The 18,058-nt window shown below is 42.4% G+C and overlaps 1 protein-coding gene across 1 annotated transcript; it reads right to left on the reverse strand.

The window, feature by feature from the left end:
• Nucleotides 1-9,383: 9,383 nt before the first annotated feature.
• On the reverse strand, nt 9,384-16,470 carry arf1 (ADP-ribosylation factor 1). Its single transcript, XM_036518723.1, has 5 exons — nt 16,007-16,470; nt 12,771-12,943; nt 11,667-11,777; nt 10,536-10,660; nt 9,384-9,930 (listed from the first exon to the last, which is right to left on the reverse strand). The coding sequence occupies exons 2-5, from the start codon at nt 12,916-12,918 to the stop codon at nt 9,769-9,771; spliced, it is 546 nt and encodes a 181-aa protein (XP_036374616.1). The 5' UTR covers nt 12,919-12,943; nt 16,007-16,470; the 3' UTR covers nt 9,384-9,768.
• Nucleotides 16,471-18,058: the final 1,588 nt, after the last annotated feature.

The following is an 18,058-nucleotide window of genomic DNA, read 5'->3' on the forward strand; positions in this document are numbered from 1 at the left end:
AGAGAGCGTCTGTGTGTGGGCGGGGCATTGGGGGAGAGGAGGAGACCCGTGGATGAAGAGTCAGGCGGGAACAAAGGACCATGGGAAGGGGGAGGGCCATGACTGATGGGGGCCAAACTGAAGGCCACATGTAGGGGAGAGAGGGGAAGTTTGCACTTACCTCCAGTTCTCTGGGAACCCGCCCTAGCTGTAATTGTTCATAGAGGAGGGGGTAAAAGACCGATGAAGCCACAATTCAATGTCAAGTACTGTGGGTTATCTGGGATCAATTAATGAGATAGCAGAGACTGCCAGGTATGAGCTCAAGGGAGTCCTGATAATTGCTCCTTCTGGAAGTTTACCTTTGATCTCCTAGAAAGATGACATCATTTTGAGTTTAAAATTTAACCTTAGACTAGCAAACCACAAATCACAGGATGGTTCTAATTTCTAAAGTTTCTGGGTGTTGCTGATAATACATCAATCAGAACTTAACTAGATGAACATTTCTGAACCTTTCTGAGCACTGAGGATCATTTCAATTTGTATTTCAAAAATTCCACTAAAACAATGGCTCAATATTTTGTGCAAATAGCTGCACAAATGATTATTGAAACCCAAATAACATTCCTTGATTTCATTTCTGAAAGGTCAAGTGAAAGGCTCTGAAGTACCAGCAAGCTTCACTTGGACTAACACTCCTCTTGTACCTTTGCCTACTCTGAGTTGTTCTGATTTCTGTCCCTATGGACTCCATTTCATTGGGTTGTAAACATCTCTAGATGGTGGCCTTCATTTGAAGAATGTACTGTGAGTCTGGGTTCACCTCAGCTACCATACCAAGTGACAGCAATCCACAGTGTGGAAACCTGTGTGACCCTGAATCACTGGTTTAACAAGAGACTTAGGAGCAATGGACCGGGAATGTATGGGAATGCTTCCTGAAGCACTGAGACCCAACCCCCTGTCCCCTCTCCCCCCTTCCTCTTGCATCACTGTGAGTTACGATGCCCCCCCACAGGTCTAAAAGCAGCAGTGGGTGGGGGCCTGTCCCCTCATGTCTCTTTTTGCCTGTAATAAGGCTGTCACGGGTGGAACGCCGGGCAGAGGTGCACAGAGGCTGCACCCCACAGGCCCGGGACGTGATAATTACAGGACGTTAACACAGACGGATGGCCACCCCGAGCCCACCCTCCCTATCGCTCCTGCAATCAGGGAACCCAGCACGAGAATCAGCTTATAATTTCACCACTGAGAGGGATCCCTGATAGGGATCGGGCCCCGTAATTACAAGGGAGACATGGAGGGCTGGCTGATTCTGAAATCGATTCCTTTCCTGGTTCCTGTTTGGATGTCTTCATATAGCTACTGGCCATACGAGTTAAGAGCACCATGACAGTTTACCCCAACCAGGCTAGTTATTAGTGAGTCAATCCTTACTGCTCTATCAGTTAGACATTCTGAACTTGCACACAACAGTTGATGTCTCTTTGAGCGGTCAATAGACCCATTTGTCGTGTGGCTTATTTTGAAGGCACTGTACTCCTCGGCTGTTAAAAGATGAAAGATGTCATTATATTTTCTCCAGATGTGAATAAAGATTTAAACTTGTTTCAGTGACAAATGTCAGACTCCTTTAAACACAATGTACAGAATTTTATTTTCTCTGTAAATAAAATGTGTTGAAAGCCCAATGACAATGAAGGCCAATATATAGGTGTTTCAGAAACTCATTGTAATCCTTTCTTGGTTAAAGAAAGAAGCCAGAGATCACAGAGATCACAGAGATGGATCTCCTGGAAGACATTTTTCACATCTGTGGGCTACAGTAACATAGAATATATAAAGACATATTTACAATATGAGTTTGACAGCTCATATGACTAAGCTATTTAATTTAATATAAAGGTACTTTCCAAGAAGCCTACAGTCGCTGCAGAGGATTGAGCTCAATAGGCAGTATGGGATGGCTGTATGCCCAACAGAAAGCAAAGCCTATATAAAAATCTAGTCTCATAAACAGCTGCTCCCATGTATGAAAGCTCTGCTCCTTTCACATTCTCTGATGGTCTGCTTTGTCCAAACCTCCAGCATTCCCTGGGGCTTGATCACTCTGTGAGGGGAGAAACAGGAAAACAGAGTCTGGAGCTGATTGCGTCTCGGGTCTTTTTGAGTGGTGACCCGTCACCGACGTCACCTAGGTGTGACTGCAAGTATTACGGTGGGAAAGGGACCGGGACAGGACGGGTTTATAGAGGGTGAAATGCCTGCATATGAATAGGGGCAGGAGAGCACGCCCCCATCGAGGGCCAAGGAGGGCGTCAGTCTTCCTCTTGCTCACACAAAGTAAAGGACAGCTTACATTACATTCCATTACAATCCTTCAGCAGACGCTGTTATCCAGAGTGACTTCTAGCACAACAGAACATAAGTGCATCCAGTCAAGCTGTGCTGAAAATGTCAGCAAAACAAACCCCTCTAGAACCAAATGTATAAGGCAGAAACATTGTGCAGTGAGCGTGTGTGGTACGTCACATCATTTGTGATGTGTCATTGGTTTCATCACAAAAAGACAAGAAAACAAGGGGTCCAGAGAGTGTCCTCCTCAGAGCCCAGGACTCTGCAGAGGTGAAACACTGACATACGTTCAGATGTCTGCCTCGTGTTCAAAGCTTATGGTCCACTTGTCTCTGATTAAAAACCCAGAGCATTCTCTCCTAAAAGGTATTCTCCTCTGACTTGATTGAACCTGTTCATAATTATTGAATTGTTTCGGTTTTTGTATATATATATATACACAATTCACAGACAGACAGTTTCTATATCTATACTGATCTCATGGCCTGGATAAGGTGCATGAATAAATGTAAAGGTAAAGGAATAAATGTAACTATATTTAATATACACACATGAACTTTCCATTTTAACACAAAACATGAACCTAAACTTTTTTTTTTTTTTTGGGAACAAGTTTTGCATGGAACTGTTTTGAGTGCTTGAGTGAGTGATTCTGGTGAATTGCCACAGTTCCCAGACAACATTCGAGAGGATCGCGGCTTCAGCACAGGGCCAAACACGACGCGAGGCACATGCTGCAATCTGGGAATCAAGCACCAGAGGAAGTGTAAAGACTGCAGCCACTCTAAGCTAAGACAATGTGATTGATTCCACTCAGATTTATTATGCCCCTTGGGGAAAGGTGCTGGAGTTTCCTGGTTGGGTTGAATGAAGTTCAGAAAGGCAGATGTGGTGTGCCCCGCAAGCATATTCTCAGTCAAGCTTCTGCATTTTGACAAAAAGCCAAGACTGGAAATCTAACCGCACCATTTACCAACAACGACTGCAAGAGAGGCACCTCGCTGTTTAACGACGACTCTTTGCGCATAAATCTTTCAGCTGCAACACAATCTTTTGCTGTTTACCACTGAATTAGTAATTGTAATCTTCCATTTCATACCCAGAAGGAATTGATGTAGTCCAAAGCGCAAAGTGGAAAGTACACCACCGAGACCTAAACGATCAATGATGAATTTTGTCCAAATCAAGCAAGGAAGTCCAAATTCAAAACATTGACTGCCTAATATCTTTCGACATGCTGGGCCTAAATTGATCGTGGCCCGTGAAATCGGCTCCCCCATTTTTTTTTTCCCAGACAAACCCAGGATCTTGGTGGCCTAGTCCGGCGGGCTACTCTGTTGTGATGGCTCCCCCCCATTCGAAGGAGGGCTGTGCGCTTGATGGATGGCATGGCGACCAGTGCGCGCTAAATGCGGTGAAAGCCCAGCCGGAGACACAGTGGCTCCTTGCCTTTGACATGGCTGTTTGGGGTATTATCGCCTGACCCCCGCGCCAGACACTTTGAAGACCACACCACAGGGCTGCAAAGACCATGGAGATAGACGGCAAGAGCTACCTACAATGCCATAGTGCATAAAAGCACTCGGCTGCGCGATAACTACTGCGGCTTTCAAACCCCTAAATGACCCTGTTTTAAACATGCGATGAACTTGTGTCCTAATTTCACCCGGTTTGCCAAAAGGCATACAACTGAATCAATGCCACCCATATGACTAATATTATAATATTTATAGCAGAGGTGGGAAATGTTTTTTTTTTGTTTGAGCAGTGTATCAAAAAAAACATCATTCCATACATATAATACTTTTAGATGTCGTTGAAAGTCAAATGTATTTTTAATGAACGCATTTAAATTTTTAGAAACAGTTTAATTGAATTTTTAGGATGATCTTCCTGAAGAGTTGCTGTTAACACGTTGTTTAAACATTGGGAATTTGCATGTTGAAACTCAGACAAAACGTTCGTAAATATGTGAATAACGTGCATCACGCTCCAGTGCGACACCGATGTGCACTTTTTTTAATTTGACAGGAAGGGCACAGAAGAAATGTTGCCAACTTCCAGAAGAGGGCGCTACAGGCCAACCAGTCACCTCCCAAAAAAAAAAAATCTCAGTAGCAGCTCAACTCAGCTTCTGACTCATTTACAAATCACCGTTCTGTATTCATTGGGAATGAAAATAGTATTTTTGAGAGATTTTTAATAGTGAGTCATTAAGACATATATCCCAGGAGAATTGCGATTTGGCAGGGAAATTGACAGTTCACCTTAAAGAACCCGCTCATGTGAAAACCCCACATTGTTAAACGTAATGTGCTCCAGGCAGACATAACAAGATCTTGCAGTGTACTTGCAGCTCTTACCCTATAGCTGTCAACCATATCAAAGAACAGGATATAGGTAATAGGCCCAGCCTATTCTAAATGGAAACTGTTGGTACTGAATTGATAGTGAAGTGTGAGTCAGCTCAGGTGATACTGACAGTGCAAACAAGGCCACACAGTGAGGGCTTCCTCTCAGCACAGACCTGCTGCCATTACCTTGTTCATTTTCTGTTCCAAATAAGAGGATACTTCAGGAACCATTCAATCCCCTCTTGACCTTTGAGCAAAAACTTCAGGTTTACATTTTACAATAACAGTTTACATAAGTTTTTCATTTGTTTCAATTGCTTCATAAGAACCATGTGTAACTAGTTGCTCTTTTACTTGCTGAGACGCACCCCCACCCATTCACATCCACACCCACAGCTACCTACATATACACCCATAGCCTTGTTCAACACATGTTGAAACCAGTTTCATTTAAATTGCAAGCCTAGTAGAAGGAATGTAACTAAATGATTTTTGGGAGTGTTTAATTCATGTCAGAGGAATTTACATTCTCTAATTACTTTGTTAGACTTCTTGGTGACACTGATTTGGCATGCTAACAGCTTGGAAGAATGTAATCAACTGGAATAATTCAATTTTCTGGCACATAGCAATTGCTTTCTTGCAAACCTCTACATATTCACATCTCTCACTTCTCTCCACAAGGAGGATTTTGACGAAACAGTAAAGACAAGACTACACATCACTAAAAGAGCATTGGGCAGAAGGTTATGAAAACTGTAAAACAGTTACCAATTTCAAAATCCCCTGGTGAATGAGGCATCTTGAATGACTTAAATCCTTATTACTGGTAACAGTCAGAATCATTCTACAGGAACACTAATTTTTGGAAAATGTTGTATTGATGTGTGATATGAGTACTAATAACACAAAAAATGTATATAAAAAGAATTTGGCTTTGACCAGAACTTTAATGCAGCCTTCCATGCATATCGTCTTCAATTATGCAAAGTCAATGTGTCCTTGATATTCAATTAATTGCTGTAATTGCTTCTCAACTGCACCATTTGAGAAAAAAAAATGGCTAAAACATGCATATGTATCATATGGGTGATTTGGTCTTATACCAGTGCCAAGACTGGATTCTGGGGAATACTCCCTGTATGTATCCAAAAATAAAATATGTAGAAGTGAAACAATAGAAAATGGAAAATTCTAGTATCCTCTTTTAGTTGCATTAACATTGTATTATATTACACTGCAAACAAGCATGTAATAAACACTCTGTATCAGGAGTAATTTCTCCAGGGAGGCTGTGTATCACATACACAAATATCAAAAAAGGATGTGAAAACACCCCCTCTAGTGGCCAGCAGTGGGTTAGCTCACCGAAGACCTGTCGGAGGCGCTGACCTCCATTGACAAATTTAGTCTACCATTGACAGCAGTTCATTTTTTATGAGAACGCTTAAGCTGGAAACAATTTCTTGGGGGATAAAACACCTGCCTTCAGGGACTTACAGTCTTGGAAAGCTGGCATTCAGCAGCACTTAATTTTTCTTTTCACACGTTTGATGTATTGTAGTGCTGGATGCAATCTCCATTCCCTTTATTAAATGGCTCTGCAGATTCCCTTTGTGAGGGAAGACTACAGAGCAGGCCAGATACTCAGACTGGTCTACAGTCATGACATCCATACAGAATGTAATGGCACTGGCCACCACACACGATGCAGCAGGAAGGAGAAACACAAATCATTTTAAAAACCACAGGAAATTAACGGAATCACAGAAAACAAACCACCCGCCTGTCCAGCCACTCACTTGCATTAAATCCACAGCTTATTAACCTGGGGTGGCTTGTTGGTCAATTATTGACCTCTTGCACACAATGCTAATTAACCTGTTTGCAATGTTGATGGAGTTAGATCTATTGTTAAACATGAGACAAGGAGAACAGGTATTATTACACATGTACACACAAATAAACCATATTACTCACTGTATTTGTCATTTTTTGAGTCAGTGCAACACATGGGTTAAGTTAATCCTTCATGCAGAATTATTCCATTTGACATAATGAGGTTATTAAAATAATTCAGCTTTGAAATTTAAATGTCATGTGGAGTCACCACTGCTCATCAAATGAGTCAAACACTGAAACTGTCACATTTTCCTATAGCCACTTGTCGTTACCAGAGGGTGTAGAACATATTATAATGATCGCATTTACATGAACATTAAGGCTGTCATGTGGTTATCACGTTATTTGGAAGGACTACCCAAGATAACCCTTCTGTGTTCCCCCCCCCCCCCCCCCACACCGTGGCTGTGCCTGTCCTATCTGTAAGGGCATGGGCCGTGATAAAAGGACGCCTCGGCTTTATTGGGGGTGGGGGTGACATGCTGGAAATCCCCCTACATTAAAGATGACAGCAAAGGGAGGGGGCAGTCTCCTGTCTGAGTGTTCCTTGTTGGGGGAGGGGTGCTGAGGGGGGATTCCCCCGGCGCTGAAATCAAGACCTGCCCGTTTGCTTAAAAAAGTCAGCTCCTGGGAATTTTCCCTCTAGTATCCCCCCGTACCCTCCTAACAGACCAGGATCATCCGGTCTCCCTCTCCTGGGGTGCCGTAAGCCAGCCTGGTGCTCCGTCTCAGCCTTCCACCAGGCCCTCTGCAATGCAGGTGCAGATATTTTCTGCACCGCTTTGCGTCGGGATGCACTGCCTTACAAACCCACCTGCAAAATGGAACACTCCCACAATCCATCTCAGATGGCCAGTGTATAGGGAGGGGGTGGGGCTACATACACACACATACCTGTAACGCCTGCCTCCACCCTTTCCACAAACTGTACAGCCTTGATACAACAGCAGCACCAAGTGTTTGGAGTGCCATATCAGAACTGCCTGGAATTACCTACACATACAATAAGATACAGAACAGGCTTGGTTCACAAGACTACACTGAGTAATGTTGATAGTGGCCATTAACATTGAAACTTCTAGCCCTTGGGGAACTAATGGAGTAGACTTGGCACAGAGCAACAGACTATTATAGTGCTTATTACAATACTAATATATCTTTCCAAGCTGCAGACTAAATTAATGCAAATTGGCAGCAAATAAGATTAGCGTAGACTAGGATCAGCAGATCTTTCTTAGCTGCTTGCAAAATCAAAGCAGCTTTAAAATGGAACATTACATCATGCTGACGGCAGCTTCTGACCAACTCATGCTGCCGAAGAGTAGAAGGTTCAGTGAGATGCTGACATCAAAATATACCATCCTGACATTTCTGTGTAACACACAACTTCCCATACAGCAAGCATACAGCAGAATAGGAACAGAAAGACAAGGAGAATCCCTTTATTCTAATAGCTTTAATTACAGTGCTTTTTCGAAATGAAAACTGAGATAAGTTTACATAAAAAAAAACAATCATGTAAAGAGTCAGATCTGTGAGACCAACTCTGCTGAGAGACTCACATACTGTATTCATCCCAGACTCAATCATCAGTGTCGATAAAAACGAGAAGAGGCAATCATGTCTAACGACTGTGGACTAAATGACATCGGCTCTTGCGGCATGAAGGTTGTGCGTCACCTGCATTCATAGGCTAACAGTTTTTTTTGGGTGTGTGTGTAATACTAGCATGGAATGACTCAAACATGCTTATAAACATTCCTTTTGACAAGAAAACAAAAGGCATCGAAGAGCATGTTTCTCTGTCTGGACGACAGAACTAGTACCTACTGCAGAACATAGCCAAGATCAAGGTGAGCTGCTGGGGTGGTTTAAAAAGCAAAACTGCACAGCTGGCTCTGTGTACGTGAAGCTCATACATATTTAAAATACTAACACCATGCCACAATCCAATCCATTTTATTCTCGTTTCAATAAAAGGCATTAAAAAGGAACAATTGCCCCTTCCAAAAGACAGACTTATAGGCCTTCAAGTCAATGCTCTGGACAAAACCTACGTTGGTGTGTTGTGCGTGTGTCAGACAGTTGCCTCCAAGACAGAGAGGTTGTTGGGGTGCCCAGCACGCTCTAGAACCAGATCTCTCCCAAAATAGCAACAAGCGCGCTGGTCAAGGAAGCTTGGGCATGTTGCCTTGGGTTGGGGGTTCATAGCGGGGCAGAGAAGTACTGTTGGTTCAACTAAAACCAAATAATCTACCAGACAGCGCTTCTCTTCTCTCGCCACAGTCAAGGCAAGAGAAACTGCTGAGCTGAGACGAGACATTCTTACACAAAAACCACCCAAGGCAGAAGGTTCTGGAGCTTACTGTGCATGGCAACCGCCTTGTATTTGGTGAATTATCTGATACATAAACAACATGTTACTGGAAACACTGAGTTCTCCTTTAAGCTGACCAATCGTCTTCATGGCACAAGCATCAGTGTGTACTTCGTTAGGTAGCCTCCGCATGCTAGGCGGTGCGAAGCTTTTTTTTTTTTTTTAAGTAGGATGGTGAAGTGTTACTAGCGGCCCCTGACACTGCTGCGCTTGAACGTGACCATGATCGCTGCGAGAAGTGCATCCTCGGGTTAACACTGGTTCCCGTCTCCGCTTAACAGTGTTCGATCAACTCCGAGAATGCACGACCTCGTACAGTACAAGTTAAAAACCGGCATCCAAAAAAAAGGGAAAACATCTCCCCCCCATGCAGACATCAAAGAGTGGAAAGGGGGCCCAGTGCGACAGGTGAACTTTTTAAAAGAAGGCGAAAGAGCTTCTTGTATCCCTTTTCCAGTACTACATATGCTGTACATGTATGTCTGTCAATTTGTACAAAAGAAACAAAACAAAACTGAAGAGGAGAAAGGCAGAGTAAATATTGCATAAGAGTGCCAGAAGCTTCCTCATTACAAAAACAAAAGACTATTTACATTAAATAAGAAACCTGTCTGCTTTAAAGGCTTGCTTATCCCCACAACTAAAAATAGTGTGGCTCATAATATATATTGTGATGAGAGATGACATGAGGGCAGCTTCCAGCACTAGTTACCACAAAGTAGCACAGTTTGCAACATCAGAGGAGTAAAGCAGGAGTAAGGAGGAGATATAGAGTTGGAGGAGATGGAGCGGGGCGAGTTATTTCTGGTTTCGAAGCTGATTGGACAGCCAGTCCAGTCCTTCATAGAGGCCGTCCCCACTGGTGGCGCAGGTGGCCTGGATGTACCAGTTCCTGTGTCGGAGAGAGTGCAGTCCCAGCTTGTCGGTGATTTCGGCGGCGTTCATCGCGTTCGGGAGGTCCTGTGACACAGACGGCATAATGAGCACTTCCCGCTTCAGCTTCCGAGGCCCATTTACAAACCGCTCTTCCAAAGCTGCCCTGAAGCTGTTCATTTGCACAGAAGGGAAACTCCCATATCTCAGACTGCCTTGCAAGCTTTAGGGTCGCACACGCTGGACGCATAGTTCTACTAACTGTACACTGCAGTAATATTCGTTGCAAGGGCACACTGCTTTATATTGCATTTTGTGTTCTGTTGCTTCACACCGTTATGAACAAGCGCACTGAAAACCACGCTGGCAAAGTGTCTGCAAAGAGTAAATCCCAGCAGTGAGCAAACCACTCTCACACAAATTCTTCAAACAAAACAGGCCTTTGTGCCTTTCATACTCTTTATACACCCAGCAAAAGGCTGTGTGCAAGAAAACACACGGCTAACGCCGCAACAAAACCTAGAAAGTTAATCTGGGCCATCTCAACAAAAACAGAAACGGCCCGTCTTTCTAAGCAGCTACGAAAGTGTGTTGAAAGATGCATCACTGCATTGGCTCCAGCTCGCTTCAAATGAAAAGCAACTTTGTGAAGCCTTGGTTAACAGCGCCGGCGAACCACGGCAGGAATATACCTGTTTGTTGGCAAATACTAGTAAAACGGCGTCGCGAAGCTCGTCCTCCGCCAGCATTCTCATCAGCTCCTCCCGTGCCTCGTTCACACGTTCTCTGTCGTTGCTGTCCACGACAAAGATCAGACCTGGAGAGGAAGCACAGCTCAGCTGCAGAGCCATCTTACCCACAGACATCAACCTGTCATGTGCCCATCAGAGGACGTTTAAAGCCCTGTGCAGGGCCAATACGGGAAAACAAGCAACCTTGGAAAAATGACTGTTTTAGATATACCAGCTATAATCTTATGGAGATCAAATGTGCAATCAGAAACCAAGTGAACTGCTTGACCCTACGGGGTGTCAAATATTACTGAGGAGGATCCACTTTACAGTTCAATCAGGCACTGATATATTAAGACTAAGGGTGCATCCAATGTCAAAGTAGTCCAGGCCTTCACTTACTTGCGCAATTAGAGACCTATAGTTATGACACTAGGAAAACAAGTTATTAATTATGGTTTACTTATCCCTGAAAGCTGTAAACATTTAGGACCTGGAGGGCTTGTTACGCAATTGCATGTGCCGCTGTCAATCTTGCGGATACCAAGCACCAAACCAGGTCCTCTCTCCAGTTTCAAAATAAGATATTTAGCTGGTGGGCCCTGCAGATCTGTGCATGGGGGCCACGTGGCTGATGCTTTATTAAGCTGAAGCACAAACCAAATCACAAGACCTTTCTCTAATTAAAAGCTTGTTTTATTTATGCCCACATGAGCTGGGCAGCCACGCCGAACAAAACTGAATCAGAATCCTTGTTCATACCAATTAATACAGCATTAAAACTCAATTCTTCACCCACAATAGGAGCTGTTATGACACTACAATGTCAAATATCTATTCATACCCATTCCTAACGAAGCCGATTAAGAACCAGATAGCAGTTCAACCCATCTATGTATAGTCTGAACTACAATTTAACAGTTCTTCAGGTTCTCTGTAAGGCAGGACAGAGCCTTGTCAAATAATCACAGTATGCTCTTTAGTGCCTTCACTTGCCCCCGAGTGCACGCTCTTTCAGCACACAGGGGCTTCACATTCAGGCCCTGGCACCTCTGCCCGCGTGTTTCCCCTGGACTTTACCTCACAACTTACCCTGTGTGTTCTGGAAGTAATGGCGCCATAGAGGCCGGATTTTATCCTGACCGCCGACGTCCCACACTGTGAAACTTATGTTCTTGTACTCCACTGTTTCAACATTAAAACCTGGAGGAGAAAAGGAAATGTTTCACACACACCGTTCCCTGGGTCTACCCAGCTGGGACAGCACAGCATGACTCAACAGTCAAAGGGACCATTACTAACAATTCAACACACGTTCAAAGCCATTTTCAGACAACTGAAAAGAGAGCAGAAAGATGGCAAGTGAGAACATTAATGAACTGCAGTTTGGCTTTGATGAAACATGGTGGCACCCAAGCATGATGGCTTTTATGTAACCTGTAGGAATTAAGCAACACTGTACCTGACAGATTGTCCAGATATGAACCTTTTTCTATGAAGGAATTTGGTTTAAGCCACTATCTACTTAAAATGTCTTCTTTAGAGGTCAACCAATTTATTGGCGAACCTCACTTGATATGCATTTTTCATATTATGGGCACTGGCTAGTAACACAGAGACAGTGGGCCAACAGTGCTTCTTTCCCTCATACTGACAATTCCTCCCACAAGAACTGTATCGTTTAATATTAATTTATGACAGACAGGTGACTCAGCTAATGACTGGGTTTACCATATTGAGAGGCTTCCAGAATTAGACAGGAGGTACACAACTAACATAACTTGTATGACTGCGTAAACCCCATACATAACGTCTGCAGCTAATACAAACAGCTAAAATTAAATCATGCACTATACGGTGTATGCATTACATGTCATAATGCAGCATATTACAAAATGCATTTTTCTCTCATACATGGATGAAATACAAATAACCCCAGTAAATTCAGAACTATCAGTATGACACACTGTCATCCATCTACCTGTTCTCTAATACTAGTTTTTCAGGCCCAATGACGATGTAAGAGTTTTCTAAGTATGAGAACAATGAGAAAACCAAACTATGAATACAAATTCTGTAAGCTACAAAATTTACCCCTGGCAGATGAAGCAGGAGTTTCCAACATAAACACAGACAGAAAACAAAATTTTCTGATCACTTTGTCACGAGACAGTGTCACCCACGGCCATCACTCACCTATAGTTGGGATAGTGGTTACAATTTCTCCAAGCTTAAGTTTGTACAGAATGGTGGTTTTTCCAGCAGCGTCGAGACCGACCATAAGGATTCTCATTTCTTTTTTGCCGAAGAGGCCTTTAAAGAGATGTGCAAATATATTTCCCATGGCTGACACGTGGTGAGGGAGACAGCTGGGAAAGAAAAATGGAGAGTCATTAAGGTCAAACCCATGCACTGGGATTATACAACTCAATTCATTACACTGTATTTTTGTAACTGATATGAGACCCCCAGGCATTAAGAATTCTATTGGGTCTCATATTGCTGGCTGATGTGGCATACCCCCTAACCATGTGCCACGAGACATTAGGAAACAGAAAATGTATTGTACATGATTCTAAATGAAGTAATCAATGTCAGTTTATTCTCTTCCATGTGGTCACCAGATGTGATAACCCATGAATTAATTCAACACTGGCACACTTTAACCACTAACTGACTAGCCTGATCGATAAATGTCCAGCAAGGTCAGACATAAAATCAACAAAGCCAATATTTCTTCATGTGGAAAATGTCAAACAGCAATGTCACTGTCATATGGCAAACAGCCATGTATCACTTAATTGCAAGAAGCCTGGGCACACTCAAATCCAACCCTCTAACAACACAAAGGCTCTATTCAAACTGATTCGGGTTTCACTGGGGGGGAAAAACAGAAGAATAATGTCGCTCAGGTTAAAGATGCAGCAAAGAAAAATGGAACTGTCTACAATGCAAGACGACTCATTCAGACTCTGGTAGTCAAACTGAAGTAGAAACTTACAGAAGAAATATTGAAAAAACTGGTAGGAACAATTGTGTAAATCCTATTCCTACCCCTGGCAAAACCCAAATATGCATACATCCCAGCAGGGACAGGAAGCTGAACTGCAATGAATGTGATCATTCGGGACAGACCAGAAAAGTAACCTTAGTATGACGACAGAGAGTCTGCCTTACAGGTTGACAATGGTGTTTTCAACAGAAAAATCCCACACATCATTTCCTACACTTACTTTCCTGTTAATCACAATTCCTGATATTAGCCGTTTTAATGACAAATCAGATTTGCCTTTAATATAACACAACGTAGAAAACACACTGTTTTAAACATCCATGCATGCTACAAAAATGGCCAAACAAGAAACAGAATTAAGGAAATTTGACTCCACAGCCCATAGATAGCGGTGAACAAGGGGGACTTTTGTTTCAAGACTGCAAGACCCACACTTAAATACCAGGTTAGATCATTCACACAACTTAACACATATTGAAATGAAGGCTTAATCTGGAAACATACCAGAAGAAAAACGTAACTTTAACAAAATTATGTCTGCATAAATTATTAAACCAATAATTACATATACCCATATAGCTACTACTCTTGCCAAATAGACAATTTGGTAATGATTTGGTGTCCCATTCCTCCAAACAGGGACTCCAAAAAAGCAATTTCAAATGCAAATCTAATTAACTTGTACTGATCAGCAAGCATCTTAACAGTGCACTCTTCAAGTACTACATAATGGAGATGGAGACACAGACACTGCAGCAACTAATGTTACGTTGGTTCTATTCTATTCGACAATGTTAAAATACAACCATGTGTTATGTAGTTTATTTGACATTTTCTACGTGCAGCAAGACCACACCAATACTACTGTGAATGGAATTATGTTATTAAACATACACTGTAAAATCAGAGACATAAGATGTCCTGTCTACTGCAGTATGCCACATCTGCACCACTTGCTCAAAGTTGAAGAGGCCCATTGCCCCCTCTCTTCGGCTTTAGCAGCTTGTTGCAAGATGAGCAGCCCAAGAACCGTGATGTACGAGGGCGTCTAAACCCACGCACTTTATCACCCTATGACCCCAGCAACCGTCGTCATCTTCAGCAGAAACATGACGGCTGGCAAGACTTGGCAACAAAACATTTCTATCGCCGTAGCTAAGTTACTGCCCCCACATGACTCACTGCCAATTCGACAGTTTTCACCATTGCGGAGCTGTGTGGGAGCCCGAGTTTAATGGCGGTGCCAGATGGCTGGGCGTCAACCACAAATTTGAGGTCACATGATTAAAACTCATTCTCAGCCCGACAAGTTCACGCCTCGGCCAAGTTTGTTGAAGAATCATGATGTCCCAGAATATTCCCATTTCCACGTTTTCGGTAGACCATCAAGTGTTCCTGGTTTTACACAAGTATGACCTTTTAAACACGGGCCTCGAACAATGATTAACTGCGACCTCGAAACCGGGGCCGTGGGAACTAGTTTCTCAAGTTTTGCGAAATGATACGACGCTAAGTTAGCTAAAATGCTAAAATCCGTGAACCGGTTGAATTCTGATCTGTGATCTTGTATTCAACGTGAAACGGCTCACAATAGAACCGCTGGCTATCTGCCAAATTAACAGGTGATTACTTCCCTGTTTTAACTGGGAAGCAATGTAAAAGTAGCTGTGAGCGCAAACTTACATAGCCTGGCTAGCAAAGCTGAGTGTAATACGTTTCCCTTGGTTAGTCCAGCTAAAAAGCTAAACTATATGAGAATGTGAATGGGAATTATTCTGTTCTTAATTTGCCAATGCCATGCAACAAACGTCAGCAACTTTATACTGAGATGATCACATACTGGCTAAAAATAATAGTTATAGTTTCACCGCTTTTGAATAAATAAATACCATTGTACATTAGCTAGATACCTACTAGCTACCTAATGACATCATTAAACTGACAAGCTAGCTAACTAACATTCACAGGACAATAAAAGTTTAAGACATTAACTAGTAACCAATGTCATCCATCTAAAGTTAGCCGGTGCAATACATTTAAGACAAGATGCATGCAATGTTGGAATAGCATACAAACTTACCCAGCTAACGTTAGCCTGATTGGTTAGCACACGGTTAACAAAGGAAATTTGGTGGCTAGCTACCACTTAGCTAACACAACAAAATGAAGACGCCTTGCACTGCTAATGGATATTCAATCTCCCAAATGCGAGACCAACTGCTACTCCTCTTCTATTTAGCATTTTAGCCTAACGGACAGAAGTTCTTCTTATCCAACACAATTTACTTTAGGCCCGAAGGCATCTTACAGCAGTGAGGTGCAAATGCCCATCGGCCGTTGTTGTCACCATTCCTTTCATATCAGATTGCTAGCGAGCAAACGTTAGCACCGTCTACCCCAGCGTTTTCTTGTTTGTTACCTTGCAAATACGGAGCCCCGCAGTCGACCACACTTTCTTCTCACTTTAAAGACTTGTCAGAAATATGGTATTTCAATGTGGCCGTGTGTTTTCAACTCGGTATTTCTCGCTTTTAAAAAAAAAACCGTATGGAAAATGTCGGCTTCTTCCTCGGTAAGGGCCAGCGTCCTTTTCGCTTCCTCTTCTAGGCGTATCCACAAGATGGCGGTTTACGGGCCACGTCCACTGATCTCAGAGGAGCTGGATGGATGGGAGGGGTCTTGTTGCAGAAACAAATATGGCGATGCCTGCACCGAAATTTGACTGTTTTTGCATTGATTGCAAATGAAGAGATACCGCACCTTTCTTCCAAACTAGCGATTTAACCGCAATGCTACATTTATAGTTATAGCAAATGTAAAAATACGAAACTGTGATTGTTTTTTTTTCTTAGTACATTACCATGACAGATTTGGGTAATTTACTTCTCTCTGACTAGACTAGCAACAGTCTCCGAGAAGTTGAGAACTAGATTCTGATTGGTTGAAAAACGTACACGTGTATCTTACAAGAACAATGTCAGCATGGGACAGGCGTTGCTGCGACTTTGGTGGGATATCTGGTATCTGTTGCAGTTACTAATGACTTTGCAAGTAAAAGTGATAAAATGACAAACAATACTTTATGACAAATTCTGACAAATAATAAATGTAAACTATGTATAACTACTATAAGTAACGATTCGAATGATTTAACAGTTTAAATTATCTAGCAAACCAATTAGATTTCACTTTATAAAGGACTCTATTTGTTTTAATAACACTGGAGAAGTTTGGCTACCAGGAGAATGTTCATGTTTTATGTTCAGGTATCATTTTCTTTAGTGTAATGTATGCATCATAGAAAACATTTGGTTACTCAAGATCCTGTCCTTCTAGAATACTAAGGCAGTGTTCATGGTTCACTGAACAGATTTGGTAAATATAACAAAATTTGTGTTTGTGGCCATGTTAATGTATTTATAATAGTGATTGTTGGTGTTGAGTGGGTATTCATTTTCATTCTCCAAGTGTATCATTTACATAACATAATCTTTAGTAGCATAGTTTGAATTTATATTGCCTGTTTATGTGGTGATTGTAGTTCTTCGTTGTAAATCTGTTAGCTGGAATATGTTTTAGATGGTAGAACACAGAAGTATTTATTTGTGCCTGTGTTCATTAGTGGGCTTATTTCAAATGTTCAGTTGTAAAAAGAAACAAAGTTTATCTGTGGGAGTTCATTAAGGGCAGTGTGGTTTACAAGTCATTCTGACTCCCTGACTCCAATATCCTTGATTAGGCTTTGTCTCCTCTGTGTGCTGCATTTAACTTGGATCACTCCCCATCCCACTGCAGTACTTTAAAATGTCTCTTTTCCATTCCAGTTTGTTCAACCAGCAGCTATAAGAGACACAATAGCTATTGTCATCCCCCATGTTGTTGGAATTCATCCAGTTTTACCTCCTCGGCTGCTTCTTCCGTCAAGCGTCTCACCCTTGGAACTGCCAGTCTGCTGCTGAGAAGGAAGACTTCATTTCTGCCTATGCCCCCATTCCCTCTTCTCATTTCCTTACTTTCTCTGAAACAAAGATCACTCCCCAGACCACACCACTTGTACTGCTGGTGTTTTTTTTTTTTTTTTGATTGGTTAAAGCATTGAACTTCTAATTAGTTTGTAGTTTTGGCTCTCCCCCCCCCCCCCCCCCCTCAGCTGGCTGCATAAAAACCGTGAACAAGGGCAGCTGGTTTGAGGTGATTGTTACTGTATGGTTGGTGGTAACCTTGTGTTTGCATAATGTCTTGTGTCATTTTGCTGGACGCAGTTTGTGCTTGACTTTATCACTTTGTGTGCCACTCTGGGTAAGACCATCTGCTAAATGGCCAAAATATAAAATAATGTAATGCTGCACTCTCCTCTTCCTACATGCTGTCTCACTCCCCTAGGTCTGCTGGCTGGGATGCTGGCACTGGCTTACCACTTTCTCATTCCTGGAATTTTTTTCTTTCCATTCTCAACAGTCTTTCTCTCTCT

This window comes from Megalops cyprinoides, chromosome 24 (assembly GCF_013368585.1).
Source record: "Megalops cyprinoides isolate fMegCyp1 chromosome 24, fMegCyp1.pri, whole genome shotgun sequence".
Lineage (NCBI taxonomy): Eukaryota > Metazoa > Chordata > Actinopteri > Elopiformes > Megalopidae > Megalops > Megalops cyprinoides.

What these genes read in the sequence shown, in the direction of transcription:
- arf1 (XM_036518723.1), bottom strand. Translation starts at nt 12,918, where the DNA reads ATGGGAAATATATTTGCACATCTCTTTAAAGGCCTCTTCGGCAAAAAA. An exon ending in AACCACTATCCCAACTATAG is followed by an intron (nt 11,778 to 12,770) that starts GTGAGTGATGGC and finishes TTTCTCCTCCAG; the next exon opens with GTTTTAATGTTGAAACAGTG. An exon ending in TAGTATTTGCCAACAAACAG is followed by an intron (nt 9,931 to 10,535) that starts GTATATTCCTGC and finishes TCTGTGTCACAG; the next exon opens with GACCTCCCGAACGCGATGAA.